Raw genomic sequence first — 24,530 nt, 5'->3', positions numbered from 1 at the left:
AATTAGATAGTATTATGAGTAAACAGATGATGTAAGCCCAGAATACCTTGTTCTCTTTGACAGGTTGCCCATACATGGACCGGTTTGAGTCAATGACTTACAGAGATGTGAGAGAGGAGTCATGGATGAGTACAGTACAGTACAGTACAGATAGACATAATCAATTAAGAGATGATTTGTGACCAGACGTCATTGGCAGACCATTGCATCTCACACCCAACCGAAAAGGCTTCAGTGCCAAGGAAAAATAAACATTAACCTACTGTACTTATGTGAGATAAACTTTCCTGTTGATACAAAATAATTTTTAACATTGGGAAGTAAATGTGTCTCCATATTGTGTGGGGACAAGGTTGTACTTTATTGTTACTCTTGTGTACAGGTAAATAAGAGTAAAACTTATTTTTGTTTTGGCTTCCTTACAGACAATGCAGCAGCATAGATAGCATAACATTCAAAACAACAAAACCACAGCAAGCACAGCAAACAAACGTATTGCAAGAGAAAAACATAATAAAATGACTTATATAATTATATAATATAATTAAAAATAATTATTGAAGAAGAATAAGTGCAACACAAAAAATGAATTAAGCGCCTCAGTGAAAGGAAGCAGCAAGCAGACGTTTTCTCTGATTGAAAATAACGAAGACTTATATGCCTCCACTTTCCATGTTGTGGTGCATTGTGCATTGTGGGCGGAAAACAGCTCTTAGGATGGCCACAGTGGCTCAGGGGTAGAGCGGCCGGATGGTAGCCGAAAGGTTCCCAGTTCGATCCCGGACTCATTCGAGTTATAGGGTCGAAGTGTCCTTGAGCAAGACCCTGAACCCCTAATTGCTCAGGTTGGTGCGGTGCCTTGCATGGTTTCCTCTGCCATCGGTGTATGAATGCAGTGGCGTGCACAGACATTTAGAGGGGCAGGTGCTCAAGTGAAAAAAGGAACCTTGTGCAGTGCGTGGAACCGGCCGGTTGCCTTAATGGTGTGAGATTTATAGATTTTGGGGCATAAATAATATATTAGAAGATATTTTTTTAATAATTGATCAATGTCACCATGGTCCACATACTGTACACTGTACAATTATTTTCCCTTTTTTTTCAAAAGGGCACATTGCTGTCCAGAGGGCAAGGGCAGGTGGTGCTCTAGCACCCTCTAGTGTCTATCTGTGCACGCCACTGTATGAATGGGAGAATGTAATGCACAATCTATGTTTGGATATATTATGTTTTGCATAATAACTGACTTTGCCATGTTTAGTTTTGACTTTGGGAACAGAAAGCAGACCTAACAGACACAAAGCCAATGCAAAGATGCAAAGAACTAGAGTGATCCACTTTCTTGTCTTAATGAGGATCTGAGCAGCAGTGATCTGAATCAACTGCAGCCTGATCCATTTTTAGGGATTACAGCCAAATCTACTGAATTGAAGATAGAAATACATTTTCCAAATCTTGCTGGACATATCTGTAAATCCTTTAATCCTTGATATTGTTCTAATGACTTTTCTTACTGTGACTGTTGAAATTCAACATTTAATTTAATGGGTATGAAATCTTAGGCTGATTTTGTGTTTCTCAGCATAAAACATTGTCTCTGCAGGAACCTCCTACTCAGCCAATCTGTAACACACACCATCAGCATAAAGTAGAGCAGCCAACTCAGAAGTTGTTGAACAATTCCCCTGCTACTGTAGCTAAGTTTTGGGAGATGAAGTTTGACAATGTACTTTCAGACATTAATGGATTTGGGAAATTCCAAATCATGATTATCTTGATTCAGAGCTTCTCTCGAATTACTTTGCCATGTCACTTTTTATTGAATAACTTCATAGCGGCCATTCCCTCTCACCACTGTGATCTCAGCAATCTTGATGATGGAGGTGTCTTTAGGAATCTGAGCCAGGAACAGAGGGTTGCTGTTGGGGTTCCAGTTCAGGATGGGATTCCAAGCTCCTGTGAGATGTTTACAGAACCTCAGTATGAGTTTTTGTCCGTCTCCAACTATACTAATGTCACACAAACTCTGTGTCAGACTGGATGGGTGTATGACAACACTACCTTTAAATCTACAATTGCTACAGAGGTAAGTGCTTTTCAATATAGGTGATTCATGTGTATTTATTATCACAAATGAAATTAGAGAACCATACAATGCTGAGAAATTAGTTGACCCTGATGATATGTAATGATTTGATAAGATGTTATATTGTATTGTAAGTTTGCAAATGTTCTAATATTTTAAATGAATGTAGTCTCCCTAACTTCTTACAACTTCCATTCCCCTTTGATTGTTGATGTTGACATCCTATTGAGCATGTAACGTTAAGACTCATTACCCTGTGGACTCTAAATTTAGTACAAGAGAGAAAAAACAACACTGGACAGTGAATTGTTTTATGCGTTTCTATGAGTATACCTGTAGTCTGTGATGCTGCAGTGCAATCTGAAATGCACTTCTTATAGAGATAGACCACTCTACTAAAGATGTCTTTAGAAATGCTGTCTTGATGTGTAGTATATAAGAGATTAAAACAATGTGTGCACAAATGTTTTATTTTTGTCAATTAATTTTAAGTGGGACCTTGTGTGCAGCAGTAAATGGATGACCCGAGCAACAGCCACTATATTCTTCATTGGAGTTATGTGTGGAGCTCCTATGTTTGGATTTCTCAGCGATAGGTATGATAGTTATTACAAACATGTAGTAACCACTGTAACAACATTATTTTACTACACAGAATAATGAACGACTTGGTAACAATTAATTTGCGATCAATTAGCAACCCACATTTAAGTGTTAACCACTTATACCTTGTAAAATTTATTTTTGTCTAGATATGGTCGAAGGAGGACACTCTTGGTATCTTACGTGTCATCATTGGTGTTTGCAGTTGTTAGTTCATTATCCACATCATATATCATGTTTGTCATCATGAGATTTTTCAACGGAATGACACTGGCAGGGATAAGCATTATCTCTATTGTTCTATGTGAGTATTCATTGAACCTGTTTGATGAGGAAACAAACAATATATATTTTGTTTTAGATTCATTCTCAGAAAACCCCAGCCTCTGGGTTACTTTGTGGAGCAGGAAAGTTAAGGATTTGACAGAGATGTTTTTCTGCTTTTTTGTTTCTTCAGCTGTTGAATGGTTTGGCATTGAACACAGAACCTTTGCTGGGATCATTGTAAGTCTAGACTGGACACTTGGCAACTGGATTCTTGCTGGGTTTGCCTACTTTGTAAATGAATGGAGGATGCTTATCCTGGCAGCAAGTTCACCCTTGATAGTGTCCATTGTTGCTTGGTGGTAGGATATTTTATATCATACTGTATATGACATTTTATATACAGTATACATGCTATAGCCCATTACAAAAGGTTAATAAGTTGCTGACATTTCAGGTGGCTTCCAGAGTCTGCAAGGTGGCTCCTTGCTAACGGCAAGGTCGAACCTGCTCATGTTTACCTCATGAAATGTGCCAAAATGAACAACAAATCCAAATGTATGGATACCATCACACCAAGGGTAAATACAGACATTTAATTTCTTCTTTTACAAGAAGTTTTGTTTCCATTTTGTAAAGCGACTTTGAGTACTCAGAAAAGTGCTATATAAATTGTATTATTATTATTATTATTATTAGGGAGAAAGAACATGAGCACACTTGTTTTTAGAGCTCCATTGACTTACTTTATTTTATTGGCACGTTTCGACCGTTACGTCTTCATCATGCAAAATAATACAGAAAGCAGAACAAATATATACAAAATGAATTGAGTAATGATCATGCATAACACCTGGGAGTGAGAAGAAGCACAGCAACCTAAACCAATCCCAGATATATTATTAACAATTTATTTTTGTTCTGTTTATTCACAGGCCCTTTTAGACAACGAGAGTGTTGCAAGAGGTGATAAAAAGTACACATTTCTGGATCTTGTGAGAACTCCAAATATGAGAAAACTTGCCATATGTTCAGGGATAGTATGGTAAGTAACAATGCCATATAGCGGGATACTATTGTGCGATTGTCATGATCACAGCCCTTTTGACAGAGACAGAATCATGTGGCTATTTATGAAGACTTTGATATGCATTGCCATCGGTCAATATTGGTTGAATATTCACAGCAAATAATACATGCTAGTTTTAATGCACAGAAACTGTCTTCTCCACTCTTCAGGTTTGGAGTTGCATGTACATATTATGGGATAAGTCTGAATTTAACTGGGTTTGGGTTAAACCCATACCTTACACAGATTATATTTGCCTCAATCGAAATTCCAGGAAAGGTTTGTGTCTATTACTTCCTGAACAAGTTTGGCAGGAAACCTGGTGAGGCTGGGGCATTGCTACTAACTGGAGCCTGTCTTTTTATTAACCTGTTTGTTCCAAAAGGTAATTTTTTATTTCTACCAATATACAATAATGATTTGATCAAATATTCAGATATTTCATAATGTCCCTTGTACTGTAATGTTTGCACAATGGTGTGGTCTGATTCTGAATGAAAATAAAACTATTGATGAAGCTACGACGCAAGTATGAACTGTCAAATTCATTATACACTTGCATGTCTTCCTTCAGATATGGGCATAATTCGCACCATTGTGGCTGTCCTTGGTAAAGGCCTATCAGAAGCATCCTTTACTATCATGTTTTTGTACACAACTGAACTCTACCCTACAGTAGTCCGGTTAGTCAGCAATAGAGCCATGAAAGCAAGCTTGAGCACAGTGTAATAATTACCACCTGTGCTGTTATATTGCAAGTATGGAGTAATGTGGGATGTTTGATTATTCAGGCAGAATGGTCTAGGATACACCTCATTTGTGGCACGGCTTGGTGTGTCCATTGCCCCGCTCATCTCCCTATTGGATGACGTGTGGCTGCCCCTGCCTGCTGTGGTTTATTGCATGATGGCAGTTGGATCTGGAATAGTTGCTACACTCTTGCCTGAAACACTTAATAGACGTCTACCAGAGTTCATTGAGGACATTGAACAGCCACGGTATGAAGTCTTACAGCACTGTAAATTATTTCAACTGATTTATTTTACCAGCTTATTTTAACATTCAATTATAAACATTTTCCACATTACAGATCACAAACCAATGAAAAGGAATGGACATAAACCATCTCTTCATTAGAATTTCTGATGAAGAATGTGTCAAAACGTTAATCTATAATAAAGCCTTAACTGGGAGCTTCACAAAGTTAGTGTGGACTGGTCCTGCACCTGCAGTGGATGTGCCTCTTTCTTCAATGTACAGTATAAACTGAAGCATCAAATTCTAATAAAGAATTTAACAGAGTGAAATGTTTATTTGGGAGTAATTCAAATTCCATTCTGTAGTGAATGGATTCGTGTTATACTTATATAGTGCAGCACATCCTCTGGATTTCGATGTACCCTCAAATTAGCCCCTGTGGGGCTTCTTGGTTGTGACAGTACAAAACAGGAAATGAAAGAAACTCTTCTCCCATTTTCAACCTTAAACTTCATATTTGGTCCTCATTATTGCACATCAAAATGGTACCATTTCTGTTTTGCTTGCTCAGTTTCAGAGCAGGGCTGTGGACATTTTGGAAACCCAGTGCCTACCAATCATAGGTAGACAGGTTTGGTCATTTCAAACAATGGCTGCGGTTACATGAGGGCTTTTTCATTCAGAATGAAAACTTCAGAATGAATTAATTCAGAAGTAATGTTTTTTGCTGCGTGTTTATATGGGAAAGGTCATTCCGAATGAGTGTTTACATGGACAATACTTTTAAATCCCATTATTTCATTCCACATCAGGATATGTTTACGTCCAGTGGTGGAAAGTACATTTACTTTAGTACTAAAGTACAATTTTGAGGTATTTCTACTTTACTTTCCAATTGTTTTACTTTACTACATTTCAGTAAAATAGAAAAACACTTATGCCGTATTACTTTATATTTGATGTATCCTGTAGCCTATGAGAGGTTTCTAATATTAATCGCAAAACAAGAGCATAATATAGCCATACCAATTACATGGAAACAAGCATGCACAGAAAGACCAGAATGAACTTCAATCCGAATGAGTGTTTACAATTCCACAATTGTTTCAATAGGATTTAAAAATGGAATAAACTGGTCAGTTACATCAGATCTAAGTTTAAATCAGATTGACCATTTTCATTCCGATTTAAGTTTTTGTAGGTGTTTACATGAGAACTTTTAATAGGATTTAACTTTTATTCTGAATGAAAATGGGATTTAACTGTCCATGTAAACGTAGCCATTGATGCAATTCCAAGAACAATGGCTTTCCAAAATGCTAACATTCCAGGAAGAGAAGGATATCCTATAGGATATATAAAAAAAATAAAAGGAACCTGCAAGTAGTGGTCAGAACACCACCATCACAGCCCCATAATCACCCTCCAACTGCAATTAATTGAATGTCAGAAGTTAAAACAGTCTGTAGCTGCTCACAAACCCAAAACAACATTTGTGGATAGATTTGGCAAGTGTTTTGTAGTGGAACTTGACGCAAAAATAGTTTGACTTTGTAAGCAATGAAACCTGCAACAAATAGAATACCACCTCGTTTTGAGATATACTCTGAAACAAGCCACCATCTCCTGACCTACAGGATCCAGGAGAGGGAGATACAAAACCTCAAGGAAGCAAAAGACCCAAAACCAATGCAGTAGAGTATACCGTCAAAACAGTTTCCAATTTACCCTCTTAACACTGGATTATGAATCCATCTCATATCCACATTTAAATCCTAGATGTGATTTATACTGGGGGCACAGAAAAAAAGTTCCAGACTGAGACATGAGCAGACATGTTGCAAGCTTGTAGCTCAGTCACTTTCGGTGCACAACCAAGTATAAATCAAGCCATAAGCCTTCAATGTCTTGGTTTGTGCACCTCATCTAAGTACTAATATTACAGTCACAAACTCACAACTAAAGTGGGGGAAAGAATTTAGCAGACATGTTTATTTCAGACTAGTTTTATTAATTTCAGCACAAACATCTTGCTGGGTTATGTGGTGCACATCAGTAATTTTCTTCACTCAGTTTTTGATGTGGATGCTTTTGAGGCGACTGCCTTCATAGAAGAAATGCGGCGCTTCTTGGCAACTTGTTCTGCCCGCTTCTCCTTGGCCTCCTGTTTGTACAACAAAAACATGTCGGTCAAATACAGTTGCAGGACAGTTCATGATCGCACAGTTGTACAAATTGTGATTTGCACCAAGTATATGACAGAAGCCCTGTAGTAGTTTTGTAGGATGCATGGGAATGCTGTAAAAACTATACTTTTTTTCCTGCATAAACCTGTGGATTTTCAGCAAGCACCAAATTGACAGCAACCAAACTTTTTAACTCAATGACTAGACGATTTATTTCACATACCTTCATTCTCTTGGCCAGCATCTTGGCATAGTCCGAGGCCTCCTCTTTGTTTTTCAGGGCACGCCTTTTCTTTAGTGCAATGCGGCGCCTGTTGTGCTGTAGCACGCGAGGTGTGACCAGCCTCTGGATCTTGGGTGCCTTGGTTCTGGGCTTCTTGCCTGATTGAGAGTAAAGTAGCCTGCATCAGGACCCGCGTTACCATGTGCCACTGATGATGCAATTATAGACCCCTGGTGACTCCAGTAACCAAGTAGGGGCTTAAAGAATGTTTTCGGAGGCCATAGCCATGCTTGCATTTATTCAGACACACTAAACACAGGCACATACAATTTGTACCCATTATGCTGGACAGAACACAGTACCAAATTTCACCTTCTTTTTTCACAGGTCTCCTGATCACGTACTGCCTCACATCATCCTCTTTAGACAGGTTGAAGAGCTTGCGGATCTTGCTGGCCCTCTTGGGACCCAGGCGACGTGGTACAGTGCTATCAGTCAGTCCTGGAATTTCTTTCTCACCTGAGTGAGAAACACACAAGTTAGAAAAGTTTATATAGGCCCAGGCCGTAGCGTAACGGTCTGGGCACCGGACTGGTAATCCAGTCGCAGTGTGCCGCGGGTTCGACTCCCGGACCCGACACGGCCTTTACTGCATGTCATCCCATCTCTCTCCCGTTTCCTGTCAGCCTACTGTCTGTCCCTTCAAAAATCAATAAAAAGGCGTAAGCCGCAAAAAAAAATCTTAAAAAAAAAAAAGAAAAAAAGTTTATATAGGCAGAAAAAATGTATATAGGCAGTGTGATTATTATTATTGATAATCTACAAAGCTCAAATTTCACATTCTAAAGTTGCATACAAACAGTAAGAACTCCATCGTAAACTAGCATAGCTCGCCATTTTAGTAATTTGGAGGCGATTGCAGACACCTTTACTTGCGCCAAGCAATCAGGAACCATTAGTAGCAAACCCCATCAAGCCTAAAAGTTGACATGTCAATGTTTCATTTCTCATGTCAGACAAGGTCCAAATCATATCCGTTGCAAAAATAACCTATATAAGTGCATTACCTTTTTTGACGATGACCAAGTTGAGAACGCTGAGGTGGGCGTCGACAATACAACCACGCACAGACTTGCGCTTGCGCTCGCCAGTCCTGCGGGGGCGGTAGCAGGAGTGGCCCTTGAAGAGCAGAAGTTGCACACGGCCCTGGGTCAACACACCCTGCTTCATTGGGAAGCCCTGTTTGTCGTTGCCTCCACTGATGCGCACCACATAGCCCTGCATGAGCAGATAATGACATGAACATTTACTGTACTGCATTAATGTGTCCGACATTGCAGAACTATTGCAACACTAACTAGTATTTTATCCTTTGCTAGGTTTAATGTCTCCCAAGCTGAGAGTTCAGATTTTGTGATTGAGAGAGCAATGCAGTTCAACTTCAGACATGGTTAAGTCAGGTTGCATCTGGTAAAGCAGCTCCACAGTTACTATAGCAACAAGCTATCCCCCCTTAACGACAGGGCAGTGAAAGGGTCTGCTGGTGTGCTTACAATGTGCAGTACATGACATGTAAGTCATGCATGCATTATGATGAATACAAAATCTAGTGACATGTTCTAAATTTAGAACATAACATTTATTGTTTCTGATATTGCAGGTCTTGGAAGTTATGCAAAGCATGCATGATGTATAAACTACCATCAACTGTAACATTACCAAGGTAGAGCAGCTCCAGTTTATGGCAACACATACAGTAGGCCATCTCCCCTTTACTACAGGGAAGTCCAAGGGGCTTCTGGTTTACAATATTACCATAAATACTAAATCTATAATCATGCGTTTAATATACAATTTCTTACCTTCCACTCATCTCCAAGAGGGTCAGCAGGTACCTCAGTAGCCATGCGCTTCTCGTAAAAGATTCTAAGTTTTCTTTCATCATCCACTTCAATTAGCTTTTGACAGCCAGTAGCCGGGAAAGAAATGTTCAGCTGCAAGACAAATACACCAATATTAATAACCTAGAAGTGACGTCATGTGGCAGGCTGGCAGCCCCAGTGGGCACCCCTCACTTTTTGTATTAATAAATTGATTAATTGAAATATTTATTAACAGTTTGCAGAATTACAGTACATTTCAAGCACAAACTTAACAAAGACTGTTGTTAACTGTGGAGACGACCCAATTAAGCATTACACTTACACACTACAGTTTACAAGAGGGGCCACCATGTTCAATTCATTAAACAAGATGCGTTATTCCCCTGTGCCTTATTGTTAATTAGATCTTCCTCGACTTGACAAGTGGCACAAAGTCAGCATTACAGCAAATTGTCTAGCACAAACTTCATAGTTTCACAATGCAAATCTGGCGAGGGAGGGGTAGCCTATACCGTTTACCCAGGGCCGGATAACACCTCTGAGGGCCCCTGGGCACTGAAGCTCGAAGGGCCCCCCCCTTCACCCGCGCGTAACATTTTTGCTGTTTTTTGGAGCCGTTTTATGCCGTTATATTGGCCTATCCCCCCCCCCCCCCCCCCCCCCCCCCAGAGTGACAGCCAATCTTCTTTTTTTGAGGGGCCCCTGGTGCCCAAGGGCCCCTGGGCACGTGCCCAAAGTGCCCATATGGTAGATCCGGCCCTGCGTTTACCCCAGGCTAAGTTTCCCCTAGACTCAAGGTGGGGGTCTGGGGGATAATGTTTGCTTGCTTAAGTTGCTTGTATTTGAGAACACAAGGTACCGTAATAACTTCCATAACGTTAAGTAAGTCAAACTAGCCAGCAACTGTAAACTATTGAATTCTAAATCTATAGACAAGCAGGCGTCCAATAGTCCATACGCCATAGCTATAGAGTAGGCCTATACTATGGACTAGAGATAAGAGTGTGTATAACTATTGACTCCGCACCTAGTTTGGATATAAAATATATCATTATTATCTACCATAGAATACATATAGGTAAAAGTTATAAAGCTTGACCGCTGGTGCACTTTTCAGAGCTCGGTCTTACAGGCATATTTTTCACACGACAGGCTACACGTGTTGATGAAGAGCTCGAATGATTGAAATTCGACATAATTTTATAAACTGTGAAAATATGACAAAATAAATTTAAATTACCTTCATCTTGAAAACTTAACACACAGCACAATCTCCTGCCACACTGAAAAGAGGCTATCAGGTATGGATCCGGACAAGAGAAGTGTGTGTAAAGTGAGTGCACTGTCGAGCTCTGCTTTTCAAGCAGCTACACTTCCTTCACATGTGTTACCAACTAATTAATTAGTCCGGCACTGCTGGTGTTGAGCACGCTATAGTTGGAGGCCAGGGCCCAGGGGCCTAATAGTACATTTCATTTTTATTAACAGGTAAAGGAAATAACGTTGCAACAGCATTTTATGTATGTCAGTCAAATATAACTGCCATTATAAATGTATATCGAAGTATGTTTTCTCATGCCAATAAAGCTCCTTTGAATTGCCAAACATATACAGTATCTACAAACCAAGCCCAAGATGGACGCTAGACCGATGAGACAAACACCACCATCTGCTGGACAGCTAGGAGAAGTGCAAATACAGAAAAGAAAGGATTGCACACTGTATAATCTATCACACACATAAACTCATGGGAGGCCTTTGCTATGTTTCACCAGTTTCAATTGAAACGGGCCTCCACCCTCAGGGGGGCTCCGAGCTACGACTGACCACCAGACATCATTCAACCCCCCACCACCTTGGCCCTCTTTCTCTCACTCGCTGCCTTGCTCTTTCCCACGATGTTAAAGTTACACCTATTACCTGTTAATAACCTGGGTAAAATGTGCAGCATTGGGAGGTAAATGGGACACTTTATTGTGGAGGGACGACAGGATGAGGTGTTGTTGCTGCGTATTTGTCGAGAGTAATGGCTGTGAGCAATATTGAACAGTCAAAACTATGTCAATATGCCTATATCAACAGAATAATTATGACATAGGTATATATGGGGGCCTCATTTGGTCATGAAACGGGCCTTCAGATTCCTACGGCCACCCCTGCATACACTATACACATATAGATCAGTCCATAATAATACAGCTTTGTTCATCATACAGTAAAAATATCACTACCGATAAAGTAATTAACAAAACATATTACTAGCATATACTTGTATGCCTTTCTCAATAAGATACCAACCTATTTGTGTCACTAATTAAATGATATTTGAAAGATTCATAACACTTTCAGTAAGACTTTGGGTTTGAGAGATGTTCTGGGTCGGGAATGGAACTGGTGACCATTCGATCCACAGCTCCCCCTTCCTCAGCCCCACAGCTTCTTCCCCATGCACTGATGCAGTGGAAGTATTATCTATTTATCTAGTTTTGGCCTCGTGGTGACATTGTTTGGCCCAAAGTGTTATACCATCCTTCTGAGACCCGAGAGTATAAGTCCATCATGGGTCGATGAACCACATTTTTTTTTTATTATTCAACACAGGATAAGCTTGCACCAGGATGTGAGAAAGAGAAAGAAAAGTTCACTCTCCACTCAGTGACCTGTTATAAATGCGGTGTTCCTATGTACAGGTAGTACAGCTTGAGGCATTTTCTACCAAATCAGAAATTCTAAACGTTAAAAAAATAGGCATGGCCGAGACTATGTATTCACTACTGTCTTTGTCCGTCCATCTGTCAACGGTTAATCACGGAGCCGTTGGCCCGATCAACGTGAACTCTGCACACTTCCTGGAGGACAAATCATTTATATAACTCTCTTGTCCAAACTGTACACATCTCTATAGTCATGTGCTCAATACGGATCGGTCTGAATTTTTCATATTCCATCCTCATGTGTACTGTAGACTGATTGGGCACAACTTCAGTCAAAGCTTCTTTATTAAAGAAACAAGGCAAGTACATAATCTTTCATATTTTACCAATTTCCTACAGGAAAGTCAACCACGTTTAGGCGACACCTTCACATTATTTCTTTTGAAAAGCCTTTTCAAAGAAGCCTAATATTTTCCACTGATATTTAATCTAGCCATACATTTAACAAGAATGAAGAGGGGAAAATTTTCAATGCCAAACAAAATATTCATATAAAAAAATCAAACCTTGAAATTGGAAACATTGAGAAACAACAGACATAAAATTCTAAAACTATAATATGCAATTATTTTTCGTGACTCTTCTCTCCTCCGGTCATTCAGTATTGGGAATACTCCTTGGTCTCTAGTTTGGCAACAATTCGCTCCAGTTGTCTTTTAGCCTCACACTGTGGAAAGTTGCCCATTTCATAGTACTGTGGGGCAATCTTCACAAGCCTGTAACGAAAATGAATATAAAATTAAAACAATACCACTTTTTATTTCATTTAACAGCGATTTCCGACAACTTATATTAAAACTGTATGGGAGCCATGTGCCAGCATAATGGGTAATACAAAGAACGCAATAAGTGTTGCATACCATTCTGGTTTGATATCTGTGCAAGTGCGAATGTAATTCTTTGTAGTGAGGACAAACTCGTTGTAGAGCACCCACTCAGGCTTATGGTCCAGCACTGTAGATGGATGTAGTTGGACAACTTGGTTGTCTTTGACTGTGAGGTAATGACCAGTGCGCTCCAAATGAGCCACCTGCAAAAATAAAAATAAATTAAAAAAATAAATTACATTTGTAATTAAACTCAATTTACAGACAGACTTAGGGCCGATTCATACTCCTATTTTACCGCTGTTTCGGCGCTGTAGTGCCGAAATGATTTCGGCTCGTCAGACATTTTCAGTAGCACCGAAGAGCCGACTTTAGGAAGGTACCCGCCCCCCCCTGAACCTCAAATGACGTCACATTGTAGGCTCATACAGAGCCGAACAGAGTTTTATTCGGCTCTAAAATAGGAGTATGAATCGGCCCTTACGCTTAACCCCTGGGACCCAAAAGGTGTTGGGAATGGCAGCTGATATTCTCAAAGAACAATTATCTATGACTTCAGCAACTTTTGTATACTAGAGCTGCTCCGCAGATCGGACTGATATGCCCATATATGTTGATCTCTATATGTCCTTAATTATACTTTTTATGCTGGGGCTGCTCTAGAATGTCAACGTAGCTGCTGAAATTAAACATCTAAAAGATCTACAAACTCACATGTAGGTCAGCTAGTTTTGGTGAGTCACGGTGCTCAACTAATCATCATTTAGCCTGAACAGAAGACCAGGTTTTGCCGTTTTAGTTTAGCATTCCATTTCTCAAACAAAGGCTAAAAGGCTAAAATCTACAAGCTCAACGCGTCACGTTTGTAATTCACTGTGTGATATGGAGAGAATGCAAGCATTTCTGGTATAAAACATATTTACACACCCAATGCAGACAATAGAGAATATTGACATTAAGTAGAGTGATTAAGTAGAGTATTGTGAACTCTAATCTGATGCATTTGAAGACACCATTTACCTGCATGAAGAAGCCAGTGCAAAGCGCCCGACGGATGTTGGTGTAGTAATCTCTGCTGGTAAACTCTGTGCTTCGACGGGGCAGGTTGAAACGGTCCATGATCCTGGACAGCTGCTGCCGCACATTATCAGCAGACATCAACGAACGGTAGTTGACAAAGTTGTCATAGCACCACTGGTTGGCCTCATGGTCTGGGGGAGAAAAAAAATAGGATTCAAATGAATGCATTGATGGATTGAATACTTTATATAGTCGTACAATTAGATAAAAAGGATAACACAGGCCCAGGCCGTAGCGTAACGGTCTGGGCACCGGACTGGTGATCCAGTCGCGGTGTGCCGCGGGTTCGACTCCCGGACCCGACACGGCCTTTACCGCATGTCATCCCCCCATCTCTCTCCCGTTTCCTGTCAGCCTACTTTCTATCCCATAAAAAATCAATAAAAAAGGCGTAAGCCGCAAAAAAATATCTTAAAAAAAAAAAAAAAAAAAAAAAGGATAACACAAAAAGCCCTAGGCAGGGGCTTGTTGTGTGCTCTTGTGTAATACATTCGAGAAATAGAAAGACATACAATAATATACAACATCAATATTTGGGCAAACTTAAAAAAAAACCTACTCAGTTCAATATTATCCCAATTTGGAAGGGATAATGCTCATTGAAAAATAGACAAAATAGCCAATCTATTTTTGTAAATGTTTTTTTTTTTTGCCCCATCTTGCATTTCTGTGGTCGTTCCAAAGTTACGTGCAGGTGTATAGAGCGTCGCAGTCCCTCCCCCTTTCAGAACAACGAGTGGCCCAGGAAATGAATCCCAGTGCATTTTTCCCATAGGCATTTCAGAAAGTATTTATTTAAAGACGCTCTATTAGCATGGGGGTGAAATGACTGAAATCAGCACTCAACGGCTTCCGACATGCATAGTAGGGGTTGGCCCTTGCATCCAGCAGCCTAACCCAATAGTCACTTTGAGCGGCACCACACAAAGCCACGGGTGACCTACACCAAACCCTAACCTCAGTCTTAACCGGCCATGTATGTCGGAGTCGGACTCTGCCACGGTCTAAAACTTTATTACTTGGCACAAGTAGGATTCAAACCCAAGAGGTATGGATTGAAGGTCTATTAGGGCTATCTAGGGCTACGAGCTGGCTGCCAGATTGGGTTTCCAGACTCTAGTAGAATATGACAACACCCAACTCATGTAAAAAGAAAGAAAAGGCCCACCCAGTAGGTATATTTCTGACAGAAGCTGTTGAGGGCTGATTTCACCCTTCTGCTGTGTATGGAGCGTCGCAGTCCCGCCCCCTTTCAGAACGACGAGTGGCCCAGGAAATGATTCTCCATTCATTTTCTCCATAGGCTTTTCAAAAAGTATTTATTTAAAGACGGTTACGCCGCAGACAAAGCCAACTCGGATCGTGACAAATCATGACAATAATTACAATGTTTTGAGCTGATCAAATAATTAGTAAGAAGAAAAACAAAACAAATAGTGGTGTATCCTGCCTTTATTTTCTTCTTTCAAATTATTTGATCGGCACAAAATATTGTGTTTGTTGTCATGATTTGTCACGATTCGAGTTGGCGTTGTCCGCGGCGTAAACATCTTTAAATAAATACTTTTTGAAAAGCCTATGGAGAAAAGGAATGGAGAATAATTTCCTGGGCCACTCGTCGTTCTGAAAGGGGGCAGGCCTGCGAGCTCTATTGGGTACTTACTTTGTTTGAAGGCGTGGTAGACATTGAGCAGCGTCAGGTGATCCCCATCGATATGGGCAAACCTCATCTTGGACTCGTCAGCTGCCTTCTTAGCCTCCGTTGGCCGGACAAAACACTGTGGGACTAAACAAGGTTGGTATGGGCCCCAACAAAGCCACCCATAGGGATGAGTCAAGCATTCATGAACAGTGAAGTAAAGCCTATGATGCTAGGGCACGCGACAGATCGTTGGGACAGGGCAGGCCCACAAGGTCTATCAAAGGGGGTGTGGGGGGGGTCTGGAGTCTTTCAAGGTCATTCCCAACAGTGTAGTATTTGCCTATTAGCTCGGAGAAGCGTGTTTCAATTAACCACATCTGCAAAACAAAAAGTTTTCACACAACTAGAAGTAGTTAGGGACAACAACATCAATAACTTCCGTTTCTTTTTTTTTAAAGATCCATCAAAAAAAAAGAAAAGAAAAGTGTATTGTGGAAAAATTCATTTTCGTTTCCAATATAATTTGAAAAGTGAAGTTTACATATAATCTAGATTATAAGATTAATTGTGCATTAAGTGAAATAGTATAGACCTTTTTTGTTTTAATCTCTTATTATAGCATTCAGCTCATGAAAATCTAAAATCCAGAAGAATATTACATAAAACCATTTAAAAAATAATTAATCATACAAATTCTTAATTTTTGGATTCATGGATACAATTCTTGGCCTGGGTTACTTTTTCACAATAACTTAATCAATGGGACGTGGCATGGAGGTGATCAGCCTGTGCACTGCTGAGGTGTTATGGAAGCCCAGGTTTGCTTTGATAGCAGCCTCAAGCTCATCTGTATTGTTGGGTCTGGTGTCCCCCAGTCTCTTCACGATAGGATTCTCTAAAGGGGTTCAGGTCAGGCCAGTTGGCTGGTCAGTCAAGCAAAGAAATGCCATGTTAGTCAGTAAACCAGTTACTAGACTATATTTCACTTGCGCAATGAATGTTAAGAATATATTTTTACTTTTCAAATTATATTAAGGAAAATGAACTTTTCCACAATACTCAAATTTATTTTTGATAGACCTGCATATAAAATTAACAAATAAAAATACAGTAAGCAACAAACATAATTATAAGCTACCCTCTGTGGATCGCTCCCCCAAAGTGCAATAGTTTAAATATAACTAGTCCAAGATACGTCATTTTCATCTATTCCAAAAGCAGTTTCCACATTTCTCCACCCCCTGAAAAGAAACGTGACAATTTTCTCTTATCAAGGAAAAGGTGGCCGATATCCATCGATGACAACATTTAAACCCAGCCCCCAGAACCATAGAGTAAGACAGAGTTACGCAAACTCTGTTCACTTCATGGGGCCAGTCCAATGGCAGCTCTCCTACATAGACTTCTATTGAATGGGGACAACCGGAAGTTTATAGAATGCATTGGCGTCTATGGGCTCACGCGAGTACATGAACCACGTGACCAGGCTGTTTTCTACCCCCTCAATATCACAACTCTTCTATTAGATGGCCTGCCCCTACATCCATCCACCCCCACTTCATGTCTCAAAAAGTCCAGTGTTGACATCTCTGACAAGCGAGGCATCACCTAATGCAGTGCAAGTTGCTTCAGAGCCCACTTCAGCCATGCTAAATTGACCAAAACATGTGTTTAAGACAAGCCTAGGTTACTAGGTTATTTAGACTAAAATAGGGATGAAAGAGGTTAAAACTACTGAACAAGCCTTAAACACAAATCTATGCCCTGCTTTGTTCGGTCACAACACAAATGGTGTGACTCTGTTGGCCAGACACTCAATTGTTTGAAAACATGCCCCCCCACCAACACATGACAGGTAGATACAAGACATTTTATAATGATAACTGATTCTTAACTCAAAGATAGCTGGTATAAACTAGTATAGTATATTAGGCCCAAAGTATTCCTATAACACCCAATCAGGAAAATAATAATAATCATGGATAAAGTAAAGTGGTGCCTGCCCTACCCATTTTTGGGAGAAGATCGGAAGACTCAAGGGAAAACATTCAGTTGAATAAGCACTTTGCATAAACCATAGGCAATGTTTTCATAGATAAAAGAAAACGCCGGATGCAGTTCATTCCATTCAGTTCAACTGAGGAACTGTCCAGATCACTAAATACTAATCTGAAGTTGTAATACTTCCAACTGCATGTCTCAACAAGGAAAACAGTATTATTTGGCAAAATTGTGAGTCCACTGTTATACAGCAGAGCCATGCATCCAGATCATGCAGAACTGCCAATCCTCAACTCTTTTCAAGATTTCAATGTCTTCGGCTCAAAAGACTAATACATTAGTTTATTAGAAACCTGGCCTAGAGCAGGCAAGGTGGAAGTCAGCCCAATCCTGGGCATTACCTGACAGCATGGCAGTAATGGAAAGGATCTCATTTGAGCAGTTAAACTCGCAGCTGGCAATGACCATCTTTGCCAACTGGGGGTCTAAGGGAAACTCTGCCATCATGGAGCCCAGCTCTGTTAGGTCACCATCATCATTGAGGGCTGCCAGGTAATTCAGCAACTCAAGGGCTCTCATCAGTGTCTCAGGAGCTAGGAGAGAAGGAGATGGTTGAAAGGAACATGCCCAGCTAGGAGTCTGGGATTATAGCCAATGCAGCCTTTTTAAATCATAAAGGAAGATCATTCCTCACCTGGTGGGTCCATGAAGTCAAAGTGCACAAGATCATCAATACCTAGCTTCTTCAGCTGCAACACCACGGATCCCAAGTTCGACCGTAGAATCTCAGGATAGGTGTTATCCTGTGGAGGATAAGAGGCACAGTTTGTCAAATGCATGTCTGAAAATGGAATCACAAACATTTACCAAAGATGAACAAAACCGCTTGTGCATTATAATATTCATGCCAAGAACGAATCAATGCATATATTTTTTTTTTATAAAGTCTAAACTTTACACGGTGAAAAGTTAATGTATTTCTGGTAACTTACCTGCATCTCTGTTTTATAGGCCTTTTCTGTGTAGAGGCGGAAAGTCTTTCCTGGACGCGTTCTGCCTGCTCGCCCTGCCCTCTGCTGGGCAGAGGCTTTACTGATGGCTGTGACAAGCAACGACTCGACTCTAATGCGAGGATTGTACACCTGAACACAAAATATAATAATGATAATCTCGCATTTATATAGCGCTTTTACCAAAGGCACTTTACTTGGGGGAAACTAAAATAAAGATTTGTAGCTGAGACTATGCAGTAAAATGGAAAAGGATATCTAGGTAAGATTTGCTGATTTAAGATGTCCTATAAAATAAATCACACCTGTGTGAACTGAATGGTGCAGACACAAAAGCGATCCTGCCTACCTTTTGCTTTGCAAATCCAGGATCAATGACAAACACGACTCCATCAATTGTCAGGGAAGTCTCAGCAATGTTTGTTGACACCACAACCTTGAGAAGAGGTAATGGGTTGTTCTTAGCCATTAACTCAAGTGCAGATTTCAAAAGGGTTAGGGTTAGACAATCCATATAGGTACATGAATCACGTAAAAAACATTTAGGCCTTGTTAACGAGACCCAGGTTGACTCTGTACAGACTGTGCTATTTTCAGTCTATCTCTTTGCCAATGTACAAGCGCACAATGCGTAACAACGTGAGCTTGTAGATCGGCTATTCTTGGCTAATGAAGAATATGGATGGTAGGGTTCAAGCGGTTAAAGGACAACTTTGTTTTTTTTAGCCAAGGTTCATGTTTTTTATGTTATTAGAAAAAGGAAAGGATGTGTTTTCCGTGTGTCTGAAAAAATAACTGGAACCTAGGGGGCTGCCGTACTGTGTCTACGGCTCAATCGTCAGTTTGTCACCTTCCCCTTCACATTCAATAGGCCCCGCGATAGTTTGTGACCAGACCCAGTGAAGTTAATTTACTTTTCTTCCTATTGCACCGCTAGGTTTCCTGGGAGGAGGCGCCTCAAAGATCCTTTGTTGCTGCTGTGGTGGCAGTGTGGAGTACAGTGGAATTATTTTGATGTCTCCCACATCAGGTCCAAGGTCATCGACCTCACGCTTGATCCGTTTGCATGCCTCATCAATTTCCTTAAACAACAAAAGTTGGGTTTCAGACAATTCAGCTGTTGAGGAAGGTCTCTCTGGACTACAGCATACACCATGTAGTCTAATTTATATTGCGTCATACAGCGATGTTGCTTATGAAAATCTTCTGCAAGCGACAGTCATGTGATGGACTTCCGAATCTTAAATGAGTGTGATTTTGCGCACCAAAAATAGCTACGTTGTGACCTTGTAAATTAGCTATTTTTTTAATAATATTTTGAAAAGCAATTGTCAAATTTCTAGATTGGATATCGATAGATGGACAAGTATAAAGCCAGCATTACCTCTTGGCCAGTGAGGAACAGAAGACAGTCACCTTCCTCTTCCTCACACATGTGGATCTGAATGACAGTGCGAATAGCTGCTTCAAGGTAATCCCGTTCTGGCTCAGGGGTGTAGAAAATCTCTACAGGGTGTGTACGTCCAGGGATTGTCAGCAGGGGACAGTTGTCAAAGTACACCTGGAATTTGCCAGCATCTAGTGTGGCACTCATGACGATTACCTAAACATAAAACATATATACATTATACACATTTGATTTTCCTTCTCCTCTCTACCACTGAAACCCTACTTTATATACTTCATATGTATGCATGTCAAATAGCAAAAAAAGCTACAAGCTTGTGACAAGTTGTGAACTTGCAGATCTGATAAATGCCAAATGTTTGCCTAATACAGTATTTACCAGTGTCTACATAATGTATAGCTCAATGGGGAAATTGTGTGCATATCTTCCACCTGTATGTAGGCCAGGTGCTAGATAACAAGCATGAATCAAATCATTTAAAATATCTGAAAACTGGGTTAAGGCTCCCATACAAATTAACATTAACATTTCAACCATGTCAGTCAACGACGTTGCACTTTAAATACTTTGTTTGGAAGCTTTACCCCAGTGTGCAGAAATCTCAAGTTTTTTTAGCGGTCAATAACAATCTCCGGCTCACGGCCTGGCAGAGATAATCAAGTTGTTTATATTCTGCAGCCCCCATAATGCATAAATGCAAGCTACAAAAAGGTGTGTAACTATTGGTGAATATGTCTGAGATTTCTTTTGAAAAGGAGCGATAAACACCTTCAGATCTTTTCTCTGTCGGACCACCTCCTTTAGGACTCCCATCAGGATGTCTGTGGCAAGAGTTCGCTCGTGAGCCTCGTCCAGAATGATCACACCATATCTCTCCAGCAACGGGTCATTCATGGCCTCCCTCAGCAACATACCATCCGTCATGTACCTGCAAGAGGAAAAGAGCAACAAGGAGTACATTGCAAAACAACATATATATACGTCCGCGGCCAAAATTGTGTTAACCACTTTGAACCATTATTTTAAACTTTAGCTGCTGAAAACGTGAAAATGTGTGCAAATAATTTAACATATACTATTTCACAGCAAATGTTTTAACTCAAAAACTCAAATATTTGCTTCTGGGGGTACTTGGAACAACATATTTTGAGATAGGGGTCTGCGGGCAAATACAATCATTTTGGGGGTCCTTGACATGAAAAAGTTTGAGAACCACTGACATAGAAATGTTTTTCAGAAAAATGTCACGATTTGGAAGACATGGTCTCAGGTCTTAATGGGTTAGGAAAACGTTTGACACACAACTGAAAGCAAACATCACTTACTTCAATATAGTCTTGGCCGAGCTACAGTCCTCAAATCGAATCGAGTAGCCAACTTCTTGTCCAAGCATTACGTCCATCTCATCTGCCACCCTCTGAGCCACGCTCATGGCGGCCACTCTTCTGGGCTGCGTGCAGGCTACAACTCGCTTAGGACCGGGTAACCCTTTCAACAAGTCCACACACCACTGGGGAATCTGAATAGAGCATAGGAGGTGGATATGTGCAGTGGTGGAAGTACATTTAATCAAGCACTGTACTCGAGTACAATTTTGAGGTATTTATTTTACTTTACTGGAGTATTTCCAGTTTTCTGTACTACAGAGGTAAATATTGTACTTTCACTCGTAACTTAAGTTACTCTGCTATTTGTATTTTCAGACATTTAATACATTTGAAAACTTGTGAAGAGGGACATTCTGCATAATGAGTACTTTCTACTTCTACTTTAAGTTAATTTTGATGGCAATACTTTTGTATTTTTAGTACATTCTGTACATTCTGAATGTACTCTACATTTTGAACATTCTACTTTTTTCACCACTGGTCACGTGGGACTCATTTTGGATGGAAGCACTTCAGGCTCATCGATGTACGTCACAGTGGTAGCCTTACATTAAAGCTGTACATGTTTATTTATATTGTGCTCATACCTGTGTCGTTTTTCCAGAGCCCGTCTCACCAACCAGCACAAAGCTCTGTTGACGTGTGATGATGTCATTGAAACTTTCCCTGTACTCCCACACAGGCAGCTGTAGCCTTTTCTTCAGGATCTCATAGAAGCGCGGGGTGTGTGGCAGGTTGGTGAATGGGTTGATCTGCTGGTTCACTGCCATCTGTTTGAGACTGGGTGCCGTGACCAGCCCCACTGGCACACTGTTAGCTGATGAAACACTGGAAGGCTTTATGTCCCGGTCTCTGTCTCGGTCCCGGTCTTTGTCCCTGGAGCGATCCTCGCGGTCTCTGTCGCGGTCCCTTTCTCTCCTGTCAAAAGTCAAGGTGGACCAGAGAGTCTGGCGATCAATAAACATCAACAATATACTATAGCCATGATCCATTTAATGAATGTTGCCTTGTGAGAGCGAGACAGATTATAACTGAATAACCATGAATAAGCTAGAGTATACAACAATATTTTGCAGCTCATCAACTCTTCCGCTAAACTTAAGAATCACATTATTTGTCACTTTCCCCATGTACTCGCAGCATACATAAATAATATGAAATAGCGTTTCCCCTCAGTCACTTGCAATGCAACATAAAAAACATCAAGCCGCCCATAATAAACAGACCAAAACTAAGACACAGCATGAACAAACGTTTAAAAGGAGCTGAACCCAATGCTACTGAAGTTTCTGACATTTTTTAGACCCAGAGCATTGGGTCCTATTCCACCTCCACCCTGCCACCGGGTACGCACACATATATAAACGTAAACAACTTTGGATAAGTCCTTCTGCGCTCTTTCAGGACTTTTTTTCGTGTGAGGGCTTCTGAATGTGTGAACTTTAAGTACCTATAAATACCGCTGCGAATATCTCCTGTGGCGCGGAAGCCGTTAAGTATTTTTTGTTTGACCGATTTGGTCGCTTTGATTCTTCTCTTCCTTCCTTGTTTATTGACACCTCATTGTACCGCCTATCTGGCTAGCTAGTGGCGCTATAGCTATGACAGAGCAGATCAGAGGCAGGGACGTAGCCGGCACAAGCCAACCGCACACCGGGAGGCGGTACAATAAACGGTAAACAAACAAGAAGAAATAAAGCGACCAAATCGGTCAAACAAAGATTAAAAATACTTAACGGCTTCCGCGCCACAGGAGATATTCGCAGCGGAATGTATAGGTACTTATAGTTCACGAATTCAGAAGCCCTCAAAGGAAAACAGGCCGTCAAACGGCGCAGATACGATGTTACGGAGCATATTTATGTCCGCGTTCCAAAATTCCCATACGAAAATATAGTTATGAACAGGGACCCTACATAAAACTCATCCAAATTTCAGAAAAGCTTTATGGAGGGTTCCGAGAGGGGCTACTCTACTATATAAGTAGCCTAATAGCCTGTATGATATAACGAGCAATTCATATAAAACGTTTCCAACACAGCACATAATATAAAGTGCCATATGGTTACCAGCAAAGTGCCGTTATGCATTTCAAAAGTGCAATTACATCATGTCCAATGCAGCACAGTCCAATCAGTTTAGGTCAGCACTTGTTAGCTAACATGAACGAACTGGCACATAGCTAATATCTTAGTCTTTAGTATAAGCTAAGTCTAAGCTATTGTTATGTTCTTGTTTGTAATCAACTAAAATATATCCAAGAGTTATATAAACCAACCAGTCGAGTGTGTGAGCCCGTTTGATTGGTTGAAATGTGTATTCAGTTTGTAGAATGGGTACAGTTCAACGAAAGTATGTACTATGTACAGGTGCTAAATTACATAAAACCGATAAAACCAGAAAGGGCACGAATAACACTTGTTTACTTCAGGGTCCCCCATTTTCAATTCATCAGAACATTTAAAGATGTACAAATATACACTTCTTCGGTCACCATCAGGCACCAGCTATTAGCATTTATAGCTAACTCACACCACACGTGTTAAATAGCGGTACAGTAACCAGGCTTTCCACCTCGGAGGAAACTGAGCTGTTGATACTCCGTTAGCTCCATTGGGACACTAGCATAGATGGCTAACGTCTAGCTAGCTAATAACAAACCTGGAAGAGCGTCATCAACGTTAATAAAGCCAGTTACACTGGTTACGTACTACGTATACAGGGATAAGTACACATGTTAGGCGATGTTCAGATGTCTTAATTACATCCAGAAATAAAAGATAATGTCGGCGTGTTGTTGGCGTTTTGTCCAGTTAGCCTAGCATTGGCTAGCAATGCAGCTAACTGGCACATCCAAGTAACAGACGTACCCATCAGATCTCTTCTTGGTCGAGGAGTAATCGTCACCCAAATCTAGACGGTGTCGTTTAGACATGTCTGTCTGGGGGAAAGATGGCACGGCAGACCTTTACACAAACAAATAATATAATTGTTGACTGGCTGCATTCAGCCACTGTCTGGGATAAATAGCTGTTAACCTTTGGGCCAGCCGCCACAACACAACAGCAGGAACTTCCTAATATCAACTACTTCCTACAAATATAGGGAATGTGCAGAACAACGCCATCTACTGGTTTCATTTTATTCGGACGCTTCTCTGAATGATAT

At 40.6% G+C, this 24,530-nt stretch overlaps 3 protein-coding genes across 3 annotated transcripts; 1 reads left to right on the top strand and 2 right to left on the bottom strand.

Annotated features, from left to right (window-relative positions):
• Nucleotides 1–1,451: 1,451 nt before the first annotated feature.
• Nucleotides 1,452–6,698, top strand: LOC310858384 (solute carrier family 22 member 7-like; the record flags this gene model as incomplete). The annotated part of the gene is made up of 11 exons (XM_083764493.1): nucleotides 1,452–1,470; nucleotides 1,604–2,086; nucleotides 2,579–2,682; nucleotides 2,839–2,993; nucleotides 3,147–3,315; nucleotides 3,411–3,534; nucleotides 3,889–3,998; nucleotides 4,193–4,407; nucleotides 4,597–4,705; nucleotides 4,814–5,020; nucleotides 6,638–6,698. The coding sequence occupies exons 2-11, from the start codon at nucleotides 1,712–1,714 to the stop codon at nucleotides 6,696–6,698; spliced, it is 1,629 nt and encodes a 542-aa protein (XP_083620619.1). The 5' UTR covers nucleotides 1,452–1,470; nucleotides 1,604–1,711.
• A 335-nt stretch (nucleotides 6,699–7,033) lies between these two features.
• LOC310858994 (small ribosomal subunit protein eS6-like) lies at nucleotides 7,034–10,600 on the bottom strand. Its single transcript, XM_083765341.1, has 6 exons — nucleotides 10,533–10,600; nucleotides 9,272–9,403; nucleotides 8,477–8,687; nucleotides 7,782–7,928; nucleotides 7,410–7,567; nucleotides 7,034–7,164 (listed from the first exon to the last, which is right to left on the bottom strand). Exons 1-6 carry the CDS (start codon nucleotides 10,536–10,538, stop codon nucleotides 7,066–7,068), a joined length of 753 nt encoding a protein of 250 aa, XP_083621467.1. The 5' UTR covers nucleotides 10,539–10,600; the 3' UTR covers nucleotides 7,034–7,065.
• A 1,673-nt stretch (nucleotides 10,601–12,273) lies between these two features.
• Nucleotides 12,274–24,442, bottom strand: LOC310858987 (ATP-dependent RNA helicase DHX15). The gene is made up of 14 exons (XM_083765335.1): nucleotides 24,233–24,442; nucleotides 21,950–22,280; nucleotides 21,300–21,493; nucleotides 20,743–20,902; nucleotides 19,951–20,169; nucleotides 19,481–19,648; nucleotides 18,916–19,002; nucleotides 18,549–18,698; nucleotides 18,251–18,359; nucleotides 17,958–18,149; nucleotides 15,577–15,699; nucleotides 13,854–14,044; nucleotides 12,867–13,036; nucleotides 12,274–12,722 (listed from the first exon to the last, which is right to left on the bottom strand). The coding sequence occupies exons 1-14, from the start codon at nucleotides 24,295–24,297 to the stop codon at nucleotides 12,605–12,607; spliced, it is 2,277 nt and encodes a 758-aa protein (XP_083621461.1). The 5' UTR covers nucleotides 24,298–24,442; the 3' UTR covers nucleotides 12,274–12,604.
• Between the last annotated feature and the right edge of the window lie 88 nt (nucleotides 24,443–24,530).

This window comes from Protomyctophum parallelum, assembly GCF_964188405.1.
Source record: "Protomyctophum parallelum genome assembly, chromosome: 5".
NCBI lineage: Eukaryota > Metazoa > Chordata > Actinopteri > Myctophiformes > Myctophidae > Protomyctophum > Protomyctophum parallelum.
The sequence above is the reverse complement of the archived record's forward strand: the minus strand, read 5'-3'. Positions and strand labels throughout refer to the sequence as shown.